This window comes from Heterodontus francisci, chromosome 20 (genome assembly GCF_036365525.1).
Source record: "Heterodontus francisci isolate sHetFra1 chromosome 20, sHetFra1.hap1, whole genome shotgun sequence".
Classification (NCBI taxonomy): Eukaryota; Metazoa; Chordata; class Chondrichthyes; order Heterodontiformes; family Heterodontidae; genus Heterodontus; species Heterodontus francisci.
The window spans coordinates 86193292-86211114 of NC_090390.1; the positions used below are offsets into that span (position 1 = coordinate 86193292).

At 49.3% G+C, this 17823-nt stretch overlaps 1 protein-coding gene across 5 annotated transcripts in view; it reads right to left on the reverse strand.

The window, feature by feature from the left end:
* Nucleotides 1-1070: 1070 nt before the first annotated feature.
* poll (polymerase (DNA directed), lambda) overlaps nt 1071-17823 on the reverse strand; it is a 49852-nt gene continuing 33099 nt past the window's right edge. For all 5 annotated transcript variants that reach the window (XM_068053187.1, XM_068053183.1, XM_068053186.1 and 2 more), the window contains 2 exons: nt 13317-13485; nt 1071-7001 (listed from right to left, as the gene is read on the reverse strand). In XM_068053187.1, coding sequence (XP_067909288.1) covers nt 6640-7001; nt 13317-13485 — 531 coding nt within the window. In that variant the 3' untranslated portion in view covers nt 1071-6639. The remainder of the gene's footprint in view (nt 7002-13316; nt 13486-17823) is intronic.

A 17823-nucleotide genomic window follows, 5' to 3' on the forward strand; every position in this document is an offset into this window, starting at 1 on the left:
TTATTAACCAAAAGATCTCATAGCAGAACAGCCTCAACATGCTAAATGGCCTACTGCTTGTTCCTAGCCCTTGATATCTTTAACCTGCAGTAAACTACCGATCTCAGTCTTGAAAGCTCCAATTGTTCCACAGCTTTTTGGGAGAGAGTTCCACATTTCCTCTCACTTGAAGAAAAGGCCTAGCTCTAATTTTAAGGTTATGTCCCCTCATTTATATTACCCCACCAGAGAAAATCATTTTTCTGTATCTACTCTATCAAATCCTTTCAACATTTTGAACACCTCAGTTAACTCGAACCTTGATCTTCTATACTCAAGGTAATACAGGGATTGAGTCTGGAATATATGGCTTGTGACCTGCTGCAGCAACTCTTCCTCTTCCCTCACACAGATTCCATGAAACCAGCTGCCGACACAATACTGTCTGACTTACCCCTCCCAACAAAAAGAGATGATGGCCGTGCAGTTTTTGATCAGAAGTCTCTCCTGCAGTCCCAGATCACCTTTCCTTAGACAGTCTCTGTCACGTCTTACATTCCAGGGTTATGTAGGCAGTCATTTGTGCTTGTGTCGCCTTCAGTTCTTGTTTGGTTTGGTTTCTGATTCTTACCTGACTGCAAATTATGTGCACAAACCCATCAGGAATGTCCCAACATCAGGCAAAAAAAAATTGGATCTTTGTGATAACTTAAGAGGCCAGTGTTGCACTTGTTCATTAACCAATGGATAATATCACCGGCCTCACAATGTTTAAGCCCATTTCTGTCTAAGGTGGATCTGTCAATTTCAGGGTGATCACAGACTGATAGAGGGGGATTATTTATATAGCCCCTTAAACATGAGTTCAAATCCTGTCACAGAGAATTTGAATTCAGCCTAAAAAAAAAATCAAGCGAGCATGAATCAGACGGATTGTCATTATAAACCCAACTACGTCACCAAGTCCTTTAGGGCTGGAAACCTGCCGTCCTTACCTGGTTTGCCCGATATGACATGGGAATGGAGATTCAGCCTGGCTCAGTCCAGGAGATGGTGTAGCAGAGTAAACAGAGGGAAAGCAAAGATCTGATATTATTTATTGCATTATGTGACATGTCAGTAAACCGATAACATCACACCCACGTCCAGCTATCTGGAGAACTGTACAAAACTACATCAACACACAGGCTTAGCTTGCAGTTACTCCGGGACTCACTCAATGTGGCCTGACTTTATTAAGCATATACAAACACACAGGTACACTGAGTCACAAATAAATGTGGGTTTAGTTATTGAATCGTGCTAAAAAAGGATTATTTTCTGTGTCCATCTACAGATCTGGAAAGAATTAAATAAAATTCTGGGGAAGTCTGCCCATTAGAGGGAAACATGATTCACTCCCTTTGACCACCCTTCTGTATTTTTGCCTTCTCCTGACGCACTGACTCCCACTGGTACAGGGTCATTCAGGTGATGGGTTACCCCCTCACCCCATGCCTCACCAAGTCTGGATAGCAGCTGTTGGCAGGGTGTTCGATTGCGAAGCTGAGCCTGATGCTGCCTTTGATCCATGCACGCACATTCCATTTGGTGAGGGGGGGGCGGGTTGCCTAATGATTTCTAACCTGACCGGCAGCGAACCTGGATAAAATCAGCCAACTCCAGCATAGACCCTGGGGTAGACACTTACTGGAATTGCAGTTATGCACCCACCAAAAAAAGATCTCACACACCTTCCAAATGTTTGCCTGTCAAGCGACCCACATTCGCTTATCCACTTTGGTAGGAAAAACAGAAATACAGTGTATTTCTTAAATGGAGAGAGGCTGGGAAGTGTTGAATTCAAAGGGACCTGGGTGTCCTGGTTCATGAGTCACAAAGCTAGCATGCAGGTACAGCAAGCAATTAGGAAGGGAAATGGTACGTTGGTCTTCATTACAAGAGGATTTGAGTTTAGGAGTAAAGATATCTTACTGCAATTATATACAGCCTTGATTGGACTACACTTGGCGTATTGTGTGCAGTTTTGGTCTCCTTACCTAAGGAAATATAGACATGCCATAGAGAGAATGCAACGAAGGTTCAGCAAATTAATTCCTGGGGTAGAGGGATTGTCCTGTGAGGAAAGATTAAATAGACTGGACCTTTATTCTCTGGGGTTTAGAAGAATGAGATGTGATCTCATTCAAACATACACAGTTCTTACAGGGTTCGACAGGGTTGATGCAGGAAGGATGTTTCCCCTGGCTGGGGAGTCTGGAACCAGGGGACACAGTCTCAGAATAAGGAGCAGGCCATTTAGGACTGAGAAGAGGAGGAATTTCTTCATTCAGAGGGTGGTGAATCTTTGGAATTCTCTGCCCCAGAGGGCTTTGGAGGCTCAGTCGTTGAGTATGTTCAAGACTGAGATCGATAGATTTCTACATATTAAAAACATCAAGGGATACGGGGATAGTGCAGGAAAATGGTGTTGAAGTAAAAGATCGGTCATAATCTCATTGAATGGCGGAGCAGGCTCAAAGGGCTGAATGACCTACTCCTGCTCCTATTTCTTATGGTCTTATGTTCTCGTTAAATATTCAATGTGAAAGATTTATTAATATAAAAGCAAAATACTGTGGATGCTGGAAATCTGAAATAAAAACAGGAACTGCTGGAAATACTCAGCAGGTTTGGCAGCATCTATGGAGAGAGAAGCAAAGTTAACGTTTCAGGTCTGTGACCTTTTATCAGAACTGGCAAAGGTTAGTAATTTAATAGGTTTTAAGCAAGTGAAACAGGGACGGGGTGGGGTAGGGGGGTACCAGAACAAAAGGGAAGGTATGTGATAGGCAGAGGGCAGGAGAGATTAACTGATGAGGAGGTCATGGGGCAAAGGCAAGGAGAGTGTGCTAATGGTGTGGTGAAAGACAAAGTATTAGTGCAGAGAGTGTTAATGACAGAATAATGAACAGCTTTAGCCGAAAGCACAAACATGAAAAACTAAGTTTAAGGCAGGCACATGGTAAAAAACTGATAAACCAAAATAAAATAAAATAATAATAAAAAAGGGCCCGTCATGCTCTGAAATTATTGAACTAAATGTTCAGTCCGGCAGGAAAATGAGGTGCTGTTCCTCGAGCTTGCGTTGACGTTCACTGGAACACTGCAGCAAGCCCAGGATAGAGATGTGAGCATGAGAGCAGGGTGTTGAATCGAAATGGCAAGCGACAGGAAGCAAAGGGGTCACCCAATCTGTGTTTGGTTTCCCCAATGTAGAGGTGACCACATTGTGAGTAGAGAATACAGTATACTAAATTGAAAAATGTACTAGTAAATCGCTGCTTTACCTGGAAGGAGTGCTTGGGGCCTCGGATAGTGACGACAGAGGAGGTAAAAGGCCAGGTATTACACCTCCTGCGATTTCAGGGGAAGGTGCCGTGTGAAGGGGACGAGGTGGTGGGGGTAATGGAGGAGCGGACCAGGGTATTGCGGAGGGAACGATCCCTTCGGAATGCTGACAGGGGAAGGGAGGATGCGTTTGGTGGTGGCATCACACTGGAGGTGGCAGAAAGTGAGGACAAGGGGAACCATGTATCGCTTCTGGGAGGGAGGGGAAAGGGTGAGGGCAGAAGTGCGGGAAATGGGTCGGACACGGTTGAGGGCCCTGTCAACCACAGTGGGGGGAATCCTCGGTTCGGGAAAAAGGAAGACATGTCAGAAGCGCTGTTGTGGAAGGTTGCATCATCAGAGCAGATGTGTCGGAGACGGAGAAAAGATTTATTTCTGTCCACAAGGTGGCAACAAATCTCTTGTTTCAGCTTCGACTGACGAGCAGCCGTTCTGGGTAAAGTTGATCTGCATTAATGCAGCTCTCCCCACTCAGCCCCATGGCGATAAGGAACACTGGGGGGGGGGGGGGGGGGTTCATTTAATACAGCTACTTCTTAAAATGAGCCTCAGTATTGATGGGGTTCATATACTTTAACAGTGTTTAAGATGATTAAAGAAGTTTACAGACAGAGAGAGAGAGAGAGAGAGAGAGAGAGAGAGAGACAGAGACAGAGAGAGAGAGACAGAGAGAGAAACTGCATTCTCTATTGGGGAGTCCAGAGCCAGGCCGTTCAGGGGTGATGTCAGGAAGCACTTCTTCACATAAAGGGGAATGGAAATCTGGAACTCTCTCCCTAAAAAGCTGTTTGAGACTGGGGGTCATTTGGACTTTTCAAAATTGAGATTGCTAGATCTTTGTTGGGTAAGTGTTCAAGGCTATGGAACCAAGGCAGCTAAATGGAGTTAAGATAGATTAGCCACTGTCTAATTGAATGGAGAACAAGTGTGTGTGTGCATGAGATAGTGGGTTCTGGTTGGCTCCTTGGGAGGTGGGGGTGAGCCCAATTGTTCAGTTACTACGGGCTGGAATTTGTGCTGGAGATGGGGGTCCTGGCACCGGACCGAAAAGGCTGGGGGGGGGGGGGGGGCGCCTCCGCCTTTCCCTCCCCCGCCCCCGGAGCGATCCTCTTGTTATTTTCTATCAACGTTTTAGAAGGCACGATCCCCGTCCCTTTAAATACTTTATAGCAGGGGTGTCCAACCTTTTCGCATGGGGGGCCATATTACAATTTTTGTCTTACATAGGGGGCTGGTGAGACAATTTCGGAAAAATAAAGGCGATAAAAATTTATCTTACTATTAATCAAAACAACAAATGTGCATTTTTGTGAAGAAGCTTTAAATAAGATTAATGTATTGACTTACTTTCTCGTCATTATGTTGGACACTGATTTAGTGAGATACCTGGAATTTTTTGCTTGAACAAGGAGTCAATGTTTGCCCACACACTTGTAGCAATTCCAGATAGATGTCATTCTGTCAGGAGTGATCTTGATCGCTCTCTCCCTCATCTCTCTTTCTCCCTGTGTTCCCCTCTCTCTGCCCGCTCTTTCGTCCTCTGCTCTCAACAGAGAATGCAGTTTCTCTCTCTCTCTGTGACATTTGCAGGAAGCGCACAGCAGCTTTGTGGTTGGTCAGTTTTTAAAAAAACTTTAAAAAAATCTTTTAAAAAAATGTCGAAGCCTGCCGGAAAACCCTGAATCTGTCCGAAGTTCAGAAACTGCTGTTCCCGCTCAAAGTGACTGCCAGATGTGAAACTGACTGCACAATGTTTTTTAAAAACCAGCCTGAAAGAAGATGACAACAGAAAATTTCTCATCTCTGAAATACATCTGCGGGCCGGATGGAAACCTTTGGCGGGCTGGATCCTGGACAACCCTGATGTCGACGGATGGGGATCCCGCCTCCGAGCAGCCGGCCAATCAGAGGGCTGGCAGCTCAGCAGTGTCACTGGGAGCGGTGGCCACTGCTGGTTTTGCAGGCCCAGTGCTGGAACTCTGGAACAGAGGTAGTGGAGGCGGGGTTGCTGGGGCCAGTCCAGAAGGCCCTGGTGAGGCTGGCCCAGTCCAGGGGGAGGAGCAGGGAGGGGGTCTCGGGGAGTGAAGTTGTTCCTGGTGGGGGTACACCATGAGCCACAAACTGCCCATCCAGGAGGGACCACCCTCCCCACTCAGACCCGCAGGGAGGGGGCCTCGATTTACAAGGCATCCTCTCCCCCTCCCCCGCTGCTGGTAAGATCCCAGCAGCAGCAGGAAGAGGCCCTTAATTGGCCTCTTAAGGGCCTCAACTGGCCTGTGCGAGGGAAGGCTGTCGCAGTCTATCCCACCGCCGGGAAGATGGGTGGGCATCAGGGAAGTGACGGACCCTTCAGCCCGATATTCCGTGCACCCCGCCTGCAAACCCGCCTCAGGGGAGCCTGTAAAATCTCAGCCTACATGTGGCCCACTGATGGGACGCCATTGAGACTGGTGAACTGCAGGGGCAGCACGTCACCCAGGATTTGAGGAGTTCAACATGCAAAAGAGGATGTGGTGAATTAAATCAGGAAAAGCATGGAATCATACAGTGTGGAGGCCATTTGGCCCAGCGTACCTGAGATGGCCCTTTGAAACAGCTATACAATTAGATCAACTCCTCTTTCCCCATAGCACTGCAAATGTTTCCTTGGAGTATTTCTCCAATTCCCTTTTGAAAGTTATTATTGAATCTGCTTCCACTGCCCTTTCAGGCAGCGCGTTCCAGATCACAACAACTCACTACATTAAAAAAATCTCATCTTCCCTCTGCTCTTTTTCCAATTACCTTAAATCTGTGCCCTCCTGCCAGTGGAAATACAGGTTAATGAAATCCCCTAATGAATTTGAACACCTGTAGTAAATTCCCTCAACCTTTTCGGCTATAAGGAGAACAATCCCAACTTCGCCAGTATCACTACATAACTTAAATCCCTCATCCCTGGCACCACTTCAGTAAATAAATCTCTTCTGCACCCTCTCAAAGGCCTACCCAGTGATTTATAAAGGTTTAGCATAACTTCCCTGTGTTTGTACTCTATAGTTCTGTCTACAAAGAATCAGCCACTTGCTTTCTCAGATTGTAAAGCTCATTGAAGGTGAGCTGTTGTTTCATGTTATGGACACATAAAAACCACTCAAAGCAGGTAGCTCAGTACGGACCAGGAGTTCAACCGAGCATGTTCCTGGCCAGTGTAGCTCAGTACTACACCAAGTGATTCACTTACTCACTGGGCCACAACAGAATGAGCCTCTGCTGTCCTGCAGCAGAGCGTCACCAATCCCTCTCGCGCGGCTCCCTGTACGGCAGTTCCAGCTGCATGAAGATGTCTTGCTCCGTTGCCGTGGAGATGGGTACCCCGGTGCTGACCTTGGCGCTCCCCTTCCTCAGCACGTGGCAGTTCAGTGAGTGCTCCGACAGGCTCATGCCTTTTGTCTTGGCCAATGCTCGCATGGACCGGTTAAAGTGAGCCGATCCAGTGAAGTACATCAGGGCGCAGGCAAACTCACTGTATGGCACCACAATGATATCGAGTCGCCGGTGACGGTGTCCAGAACCTGGGAGCCGGCAAACACCCAGATACTTCTTCTGGCTACCATTCTCCTCTTGACTGACCAGGTCATCGGTGAGAAATCCTTTCAACAGGAAATTCAGGAGTCAATAAACTTCATCCAAAATATATGCTGTGCTCGTGAAACTGCGAGATCTCTGTTAGAGATGTTAAAATCTACTCAGTCTCGAGTCACGTGCATCAAGGTTAGAGCAAAGCTCCCTCTACACTGTCCCATCAAACACTCCCAGGACAGGTACAGCACAGGGTTAGATACGCATGCGGTGTCCGCCGGTACGCTTGAGGCCTTCCACGACCGGTGGGCACCGCAGGGACTGGAGTGCATCGTCGACGCAGAGAATGGCATTTTAATTTGAGTTTTTTGTTTATTTATCTGGTTTTAATAAAGTTATTTTAAAACTGTAAATATGTATATAAAGGGGGCCTGAGGAATAAAGGCCACCTTAAAAAAAAAACGGGGGGAAAAAAAAGAAAACAAAAGGAAAAAAAAAAGAAAAAACTGGGGTTAGATACAGTAAAGCTCCCTCTACACTGTCCCATCAAACACTCCCAGGACAGGTACAGCACGGGGTTAGATACAAAGTAAAGCTCCCTCTACACTGTCCCCATCAAACACTCCCAGGACAGGTACAGCACAGGGTTAGATACAAAGTAAAGCTCCCTCTACACTGTCCCCATCAAACACTCCCAGAACAGGTACAGCACGTGGGTTAGATACAAAGTAAAACTCCCTCTACACTGTCTCATCAAACACTCCCAGGACAGGTACAGCACAGGGTTAGATACAGAGTAAAGCTCCCTCTACACTGTCCCATCAAACACTCCCAGGACAGGTACAGCACGGGGGTTAGATACAAAGTAAAACTCCCTCTACACTGTCTCATCAAACACTCCCAGGATAGGTACAGCACAGGGTTAGATACAAAGTAAAGCTCCCTCTACACTGTCCCATCAAACACTCCCAGAACAGGTACAGCACGGGGGTTAGATACAAAGTAAAACTCCCTCTACACTGTCTCATCAAACACTCCCAGGATAGGTACAGCACAGGGTTAGATACAAAGTAAAGCTCCCTCTACACTGTCCCATCAAACACTCCCAGGACAGGTACAGCACGGGGGTTAGATACAAAGTAAAGCTCCCTCTACACTGTCACCATCAAACACTCCCAGGACAGGTACAGCACGGGGGTTAGATACAGAGCAAAGCTCCCTCTACACTGTCCCCCATCAAACACTCCCAGGGACAGGTACAGAAAAGAAAAAAAAAAGAAAAGAAAAAAAAACAGGGATTAGATACAGAGTAAAGCTCCCAAAAAAGAAAAAAAAACTGGGGTTAGATGCAGAGTAAAGCTCCCTCTACACTGTCCCCATCAAACACTCCCAGGACAGGTACAGCACGGGGGTTAGATACAAAGTAAAGCTCCCTCTACACTGTCCCCATCAAACACTCCCAGGACAGGTACAGCACGGGGTTAGATACAGAGTAAAGCTCCCTCTACACTGTCCCCATCAAACACTCCCAGGACAGGTACAGCACGGGGGTTAGATACAAAGTAAAGCTCCCTCTACACTGTCCCATCAAACACTCCCAGGAGAGGTACAGCACGGGGTTAGATACAGAGTAAAGCTCCCTCTACACTGTCCCATCAAACACTCCCAGGAGAGGTACAGCACGGGGTTAGATACAGAGTAAAGCTCCCTCTACACTGTCCCCATCAAACACTCTCAGGACAGGTACAGCACGGGGGTTAGATACAAAGTAAAGCTCCCTCTACACTGTCTCATCAAACACTCTCAGGACAGGTACAACACGGGGGTTAGATACAAAGTAAAGCTCCCTCTACACTGTCTCATCAAACACTCCCAGGACAGGTATAGCACGGGGTTTAAATACAAAGTAAAGCTCCCTCTACACTGCCCCCATCAAACACTCTCAGGACAGGTACAGCACGGGGGTTAGATCAGCGCCGAGAATGGCATTTTAATTTGAGTTTTTTGTTTATTTATCTGGTTTTAATAAAGTTATTTTAAAAATATAAGTGTGTATATAAAGGGGGCCTGAGGAATAAAGGCCCCCTCGACAAAAAAAAAGAGAAAAAAAATGAAAAAAAAAAAAACGGGGGTTAGATAAAAGCTCCCTCTACACTGTCTCATCAAACACTCCCAGGACAGGTACAGCACAGTATAGGATTGGCTGGAGAGTTTGGAGCACTTCCTGCGTGCAATTAGGTGAAACAGCTGCATCTAAGCAGGCTGTGGAAGCTTCAACTGGAGAGGAGAGTGGAGAGAGCAACAACTTACAACTTCAACTGTGGAACTGTTTCTATTTTGTGACAACAAAGACAGCCTACAAGTTATTTTGGAGAGGTGGGTGTTGGAGCACCAGAGCACTGTTTGGTGTTTGGACTGTTGGGGGAGGGAGGAGGCGCTTGAAGATCCAGGGGTGGGGCTGCCAAATTCTATAGGGAGCTCCTGTACTTGCTCATGTTGACCTTCCATCTTGCACAAAGGGGGCTCACTCCCCACCCCAACTGTGTGGCTTGAGACGGCTGGAGCTGCCTGGCTGAAGAAAGTCTTTATACAACAGGAAGAAAAGGGGAGAACCGGGCGGCTCCAGCCGACCCGGACGAACCTCCCCTGACTGGAAGACTGGACTGTGGACTCGGCAGTAAGGTACTCCAACCACCGATCATACAGCAACATCCTCGCAGCCTTCCTCTCCCTTCCACCACTTGGCCACCTATCCTCTCTTCTTTTCCTTTCCAACCACATCCTCCTCTACTCCCACCCCTCCACCATCATATTGCATAATTTAAGAACAAAACTGTTTGTTTTGTTTCTGAGGGATGGGCGTGGCTCTTCGACCCCCTGGCAAGCCCCTCTTCACAGGTGGCAGGGCCTTCTTGCACGTACAGTGCGTTGTTCTCTCCGGATCCGTCCAGCGAGGACCCGCAGTGTTTTGTGGGAGGACCTGCCGTAGGTCAGCCCGGAGGGCGCCGAATGCTTGGAGGCTCTGCTCACGTTGGCGGAGCTGACCAACACCCTCCACCAGTTCTCGAGGGGCAAATCCCCAGGGCTGGACGGGCTGACCGTGGAGTTCCTCAGGGCATTCTGGGATGTCCTGGGGGACGATTACACGCAGGTCCTGGGGGAAAGCCTGGCGACCGGGGAGATACCCATCTCGTGGCTCAGGGCAGTCATCGTCCTGCTGCCAAAGAGGGGCGATCTCCACCTGCTTAAAAACTGGCGTCCGGTCTCCCTCCTCAGCATGGGTTATAAGATCTTTGCCCGGGTTATGTCTACCCGCCTGGGCTCCGTGCTGGCCCACATGATCCACCCCGACCAGTCTTACACGGTCCCAGGCCGGTCCATCCAGGACAACAGTCACCTTGTCCGGGATCTGATCCATATTTCCCAGAGGACTGGTCAGTCGGTTGCCTTTCTCTCCCTCTATCAGGAGAAGGCGTTCGACAGGGTGGATCACGAATACGTTTTCGGGACTCTGCGCGCTTTCGGACACGGGCTGCATTTTGTGGCCCGGGTCCGACTTTTATACGCTGCCGCAGAGTGTCTGCTCAAAGTTAACGGATCTTTGACGGCGCCCCTTCGCTTTGGGAGAGGAGTGCGTCAGGGATGCCCCATGTCCGGCCAATTGTACACCATCTGCGTGGAGCTGTTACTGTGCCTGCTTCGCAGGAGGTTGACGGGATTGACTCTGCGCGAGCCGGCCATGCGGGTCATCCTCTCGGCTTATGCCGGAGATGTGCTCCTCACGGTCACAGATCCCGTTGACTTGCGGAGGATGTGCGACTGCCAGCAGACCTTTTCTGCCGCGTCCTTCACGAGGATCAATTGGGAGAAATGTTACGGACTCCTGGTGGGTCAGTGGCGGGTGGACTCCCTGCCGGAGGAGTTGACACCTTTTGCGTGGAGCACCACACACCTCCTCTATATGGGAGTCTACCTTAGCCCCGCTGAGGAAGCCTGGCTGGCAAACTGGCAGGAGTTGGAGGCGAAAGTCACCACTCGGCTGGGGCGCTGGACAGGACTGCTCCGAGTGCTTTCCTACAGGGGCCGAGCCCGGGTCATAAACCAACTGGTGGCCTCGTTAGTGTGATACCGGTTGGTCACTTCGGCCCCGCCCCCTGCATTCGCTACCAAGATCCAGCAGAAACTCGTCGATTTCTTCTGGGGCAAGAGGAAACACTGGGTCTCTGCTGCGGTCCTGAGTCTCCTGATCAAGAAGGGCGGCCAGTCACTGGTGTCCGTCCGCACCCAGGCTGCGACTCTCCGCCTTCGGACCCTGCAGAGATACCTGTACGTCGAGCGTCCTCCCAGATGGTGTGCGCAGGCGACGTATTTTTTCCATCAGTATCACTGCCTTCAAGACAACACGCAGCTCCCGGCGGAGTCCGTTAGCCACGCCTCGCTGAGGGAGTTGCCTGTCTTTTACCGGGATCTATTCCGAGTCTGGAACATGGTCGCCTCCAGTCAGGGCGCTCCCCCGCCGGCAGAGGAGAGAGCCTCGGCTGTCCGGGCGGCCAGCTCTGCAGACAGACCGACGGGCGGAGGAGTAGCCGAAGCCCCTGGGACGCCCCTCACTGTGATTGACGAGGGGGCTTGGGAGTGCAGAGCGCTCCCAGCCGAGCTGAGCCCCGCTCAGCCGGAGTTGCTCATCGGACCCAGGCCCCGAAAACCTCCTCGGGAGCTGGTCCCGCACAATCCGAGCCGCCTCTCGGAAATACCCTCTGTGCCATTCCAATCGGTGCGGAGGGGTTTCCTGTACGGGCTGCTCCTGCACACTCTCCATTTCCTCGCCCTCGTCAGCCGGCCGGACACGCCCTGGCGGTCCGCGTTGCCATCTGGCGGTGAGGGGAAACCCCGATGGAGGTCTCTCTACGGGGGAGTCCTCCCCCTTTACATTGGGGACCTGGGGTGGAGGGTGTTGCACAGGGCAGTCCCGTGCAATAGACTTTTAAGCAGGTTCACAGACTCCCACGTCGCTGTACTTTCTGTGGCCTGGACAAGTCCGTGTTCCATGTATATATGGAGTGTGCGAGGTTGCAGCCCCTATTTGAGTATCTGAAGGGGCTGCTCCTCAAGTTCTAGCTGCACTTCAGCTCCACGCTCCTGATCTTTGGGCACCCGGTGCGGAGGGGCGTGGGCCAGGAGGAGGATCTCCTCGTCGGTCTGCTCCTGGGCCTGGCCAAGGTGGCAATTCACAGGTCCAGGCTGCGGGCCGTCGGGAGAGTCCGTCCTCCCCGATTGCCTGCCCCTCTTCCGCGGTTATGTTCGCGCCCGGGCATCCCTGGAGGAGCATGCGGTGTCCGCCGGTACGCTTGAGGACTTCCACGACCACAGGGACTGGAGTGCATTGTCGACGCCGAGAATGGAATTTTAATTGGAGTTTTTTGTCTTTAATAATTTTAAAAATATAAATATGAATATAAAGGGGGTCTGAGGAATAAAGGCCCCCTCGACATAAAATATATAAAAGGGGCCTGGGGTATAAAGACCACCTTACAAATAAAAAAAAACGGGGTTAGATACAGAGTAAAGCTCCCTCAACACTGTCCCATCAAACACTCCCAGGGCAGGTACAGGGTGGGTTTGTTATGGATACTTTGCTCAAACAATATATTTTAGTCCCAACTTCAGAAGATTTCCCGTACTGCACTAATTACAGAGGTTGCAGCAACCAACAGACGCTAACAGACCATCCAGTCAGTGTGGAGCTGTGCCCCCTCCCTCGCCTCATCACTGGCAAACCTGACATGCCTCTGATGACCTGTTCATCTTGGATACACCAGACCTGGAGCGAAAGTAAGACTTGCATTTTTCTGGCACCTTTCTCAGCCTCGGGATGTTTCAAAATGCTTTACAGCCAATGAAATACTTCTGAAGTGTAGTCACTGTTGTAATGTAGGAAACACGACAACCAATTGGTGCACAGCAAGATTGAACCAACCGCAATCTGATAAATGATCAGAGAATCTGTATTAGTGATGTTAGTTGAGGGGTAAATGTTGGCCAAAACACTTGGGAGAAGTCCCCTGCTCTCCTTCCATAAAGTTGCTGCGGGATCTTTCATGTCCTGCCGAGAGGGCAGATGGGGGCTCGGATTAACGTCTCATCCAAGGTGGAACCTCCAACCGTGCAGCACTCCCTCAGTATTGCACTGGGCGTGTCAGCTTGGATTAAGTGCACGACTCTCTGGAGTGGGATCCAAACCTTCGGCCTTATGACCCAGTGGTAGGAGTACTACCCACCAAGATCCTGCCTGGGAGGCTGTGAGCTTCGTCTCCATTACAGGACACCAAGGGGACCTTTGCTCCATTTGTCCTGTACTCGCTACCGCATCACTTTTTCATACTCACCCGTGTCCCTCAGACCGCCAAGGATCTTACTGAAGATACCTCTGTGCGATTTCCCATCTGGATGGGTGATGAGAACGTCCACATCCCCACAGGTGGACTTACCCCGTCGATAGGAGCCACAGGCCAGTGAAATCAAGGTGGGATTAATCGAGTGAGCCATATCCCTCACCTGGACAACACAGGTAAGAATGATTGATAATGACTGACACTGAATTGCTGCTCATCCCATTATCAGTCCTCCGACACCGGATTACAGCTCACCGCTCACTCCACCTCTCCGACACTGAATTGTTAATCATCCCTCGCTCCACTTCTCCGACACTGGACTATTGCTCATCCCTCGCTCCACCTCTCCGACACCGGATTATTGCTCATCCCTCGCTCCACCTCTCCGACACCGGATTATTGCTCATCCCTCGCTCCACCTCTCCGACACTGATTACTGCTCATTTCTCGCTCTACTCTGCCACTGGATTATTGCTCATCCCTCGCTCCACCTCTCCGACACTGGACTATTGCTCATCCCTCACTCCACCTCTCCGACACTGGACTATTGCTCATCCCTCGCTCCACCTCTCCGACACTGGATTATTGCTCATCCCTCGCTCCACCTCTCCGACACTGGACGATTGCTCATCCCTCGCTCCACCTCTCCGTCACTGGATTATTGCTCATCCCTCGCTCCACCTCTCCGACACTGGACTATTGCTCATCCCTCGCTCCACCTCTCCGACACTGGACTATTGCTCATCCCTCGCTCCACCTCTCCGTCACTGGATTATTGCTCATCCCTCGCTCCACCTCTCCGACACTGGACTATTGCTCATCCCTCGCTCCACCTCTCCGACACTGGACGATTGCTCATCCCTCGCTCCACCTCTCCGTCACTGGATTATTGCTCATCCCTCGCTCCACCTCTCCAACACTGGACAATTGCTTATCCCTTGCTCCTCCTCTCCGTCACTGGATTACTGTTCATCCCTCACTCCAATCCGACACTGGATTATTGCTCATCTCTCGCTACACCTCTCCGACACTGGATTATTGCTCATCCCTTGCTCCACCTCTCCGCCACTGATTACTGCTCATCCCTCGCTCCACCTCTCCGTCACTGGATTATTGCTCATCCCTCGCTCCACCTCTCCAACACTGGATTACTGTTCATCCCTCACTCCAATCCGACACTGGATTATTGCTCATCCCTTGCTCCATCTCTCCGACACTGGACTATTGCTCATCCCTTGCTCCACCTCTCCAACACTGGATTATTTGCTTGTTTGCACTGGAGTGCTGACTTGGGTTGCATTAGAATGTTAAAGTGGAAGTTTGGTGACTGAGGAAGTTCAGTGAGGAGGGAGCAAGGAGCTCCTTTCATTTCCTACCTGTCCTCAGAGTGAGGGGAGCTGAGAGTTTCCAAAGAGCACAGCTGATTGCTGAGTAAGTCCTGGTGGGTATTTTTCAAAGTGGATTGAATTGTAAGTCATTGTTTTAGCAAGACATTGTTTTTAAAAAAATTATAATCTTCTCAAGTTTTAAATTTCAAGGGTTTAATCATGGCAGGAGAGCTTGAAGCCGTGGTTTGCTCCTCTTGCTGCATGTGGGAATCCGGGAACATTTCCAGTCCCCGGGACCAGCATGTGTGCAGGAAGTGTGTCCAGCTGCAGCTCCTGGAAGCTCGGGTTTCAGAGCTGGAATGGCGGCTGGAAACACTGTGGAGCATCCACGAGTCTGAGAGCATTGTGGATAGCACGTTTAGAGAGGTAGTCACACCGCAGCTCAAGGGACTTGAGGAAGGAAAGGAATGGGTCACCACCAGGCAGTCCAAGAGAATCAGACAGGTAGTTCAGGAGTCCCCTGGGGTCCCGCATGCAAATCGGTATTCCATTTTGGAGGCTGATGAGGCTGGTTCCTCCAGGGCGTGCGGACACAGCCAAGCTTCTGGCACCGCAAGCAGCCTGTCTGCACAGGAAGGGGGAAGAGAGGAAGAGCAATAGTAATAGGGGATTCTATAGTCAGGGGAACAGATAGGCATTACTGTGGCCGTCAACGTGACTCCAGGATGGTGTGTTGCCTCCCTGGTGCCAGAGTCCGGGATGTCACTGAACGGCTGCAGGGCATCCTGAAGGGGGAGGGTGATAAGGCAGAGGTCATGGTACATGTTGGTACCAATGACATAGGTAGAAAGAGGGATGAGGTCTTGCATCAAGAATTCAGGGAGTTAGGCAGTAGACTAAAAAGCAGGACCTCTTGGGTTGTAATTTCTGGATTACTCCCAGTGCCACGTTCTAGCAAGTATAGAAACAGGAGAATAGCACAGATGAATGTGTGGCTTAAGAGTTGGTGCAGGAGGGAGGGTTTTAGATTCCTGGACCATTGGGACCGTTTCAGGGGAAGGTGGGATCTGTACAAGCGGGACGGTCTACATCTGAACCAGAGGAGGACTAACATCCTTGCTGGCGGGTTTGCTAGTGCTGTTGGGAGGAGTTTAAACTAACTTGCAGACTCCTAGCAGAATAGGGACACAGCTAAACACAGGAAAGCAAACACGTCAGAGGGAATACAGCGGAAGTAAGTTTCAAGGGAGTAAGACCAGGATGGAAGGCCTCTACTTTAATGCCAGGAGTATTGCAGGTAAAACGGATGAGTTAAGGGTAATGATTGACACGTGGAATTGTGATATAGTAGCCATCACGGAGACATGGTTGAGGGAGGGGCAGGATTGGCAGCTCAATATCCAGGGATATAGAATCTTCAGGCGAGACAGAGGAGGGGGTAAAAGAGGAGGGGGTAAAAGAGGAGGGGGTAAAAGAGGAGGGGGTAAAAGAGGAGGGAGCATTGCAATATTAGTTAAGGAGTCAGTTACTGCAGTAAGGAGAGATGATATCTTGGAGGGGGCATCAAATGAAGCTATATGGGTAGAGCTTAGGAATAAAAAAGGGACAGCCACATTGCTAGGTGTTTATTATAGACCCCCAGATCGTCAGCGGGAAATTGAGGAGCAAATATGTGCGCAATTTGCAGAGGTGTGTAAAAATAATAGGGTAATTATATTAGGTGATTTCAACTTTCCCAACATTAATTGGGATAGTCATCGTGTTAAGGGCTTAGATGGAGTGGAGTTCTTAAAATGTATACAGGAGAACTTTTTAGCACCATATGTAGAGGATCCAACAAGGGAGAGTGCAGTGCTGGACCTAATTCTGGGGAATGAAGCCAGACAGGTGGTTGATGTGTTGGTGGGAGAGTATTTTGGTGATAGCGACCACAACATGGTACAATTTAAGCTTGTTACGGAGAAAGAAATAGACAAGTTGCAAAAAAAGGTTTTGGATTGGGGGAGAGCGAATTTTAGTAAAATAAGGCAGGATCTGGCCAAGGTGGACTGGAAAGAGTTACTTGTCGGGAAATCTACAGAAGAACAGTGGGGGGCATTCAAAAAGGAAATGGGGAGGGTACAGGGCCAACATGTTCCCTCTAGGGTAATAGTTAGGAGCAACAAGCCCAGAGAACCATGGATGACCAGAAACATTCATGGTACGATGAGAAGGAAAAGAGAGGCTTCTAGAAAATACAAGGAGAGCAAATCAATGGAAGCATTAGTGGAATACAGAAAGTGTAGGATGGAGCTTAAGAAAGCAATTAGGAGAGCAAAGAGGGGATATGAGAAAGCTGTGACTGGTAAAAGTAGGGAAAATCCCAAGATATTCAATAAGTATATCAATGGGAAGAGGATAACCAGGGAAAGAATAGGACCCATTAGGGACCAAGGGGGAAATTTGTGGGTGGAGCCAGAGGACGTTGTTAGGGTGTTGATCGAATACTTCACATCTGTCTTCACCCAAGAGAATGAGAATGTAGATATGGAACTTAGAGAGACTGTGAGGTTCTTGAGCAAATAGTCATAGGGAGTGACAAGGTATTGAAGGTTTTGGCAGGCTTAAAAGTGGACAAATCTCCAGGTCCGGACTATTTGTGTCCCAGGATGCTGTGGGAGGCGAGGGTGGAGATTGCAGGAATTCTGACCCTAATTTTTAATTCCTCTCTGGCCATGGGGGAGGTGCCAGAGGACTGGAGAACAGCTAATGTGGTCCCACTATTTAAGAAAGGTTGTAGATATAAGCCAGGGAACTACAGACCAGTGAGTCTCACGTCAGTGGTAGGGAAACTATTGGAGAAAATTCTGAAGGAGAGAATCTATCACCACTTGGAGAGGCAAAATTTGATTAGGAATAGTCAGCATAGCTTTGTCAGAGGGAAGTCACGCCTAACAAATTTGACTGAATTTTTTGAGCATGTGACCAGGTGTGTAGATGAGGGCAGTGCAGTTGATGTCGTTTACATGGATTCCAGCAAAGCCTTTGACAAGGTCCCACATGGGAGACTTATCAAGAAAGCAAATGCACATGAGATACAAGGTAACTTGATAAGGTGGATTCAAAATTGGCTTAGCTGTAGGAGACAGAGTGATGACAGACGGTTATTTTAGTGACTGGAAGCCAGAGTCCGG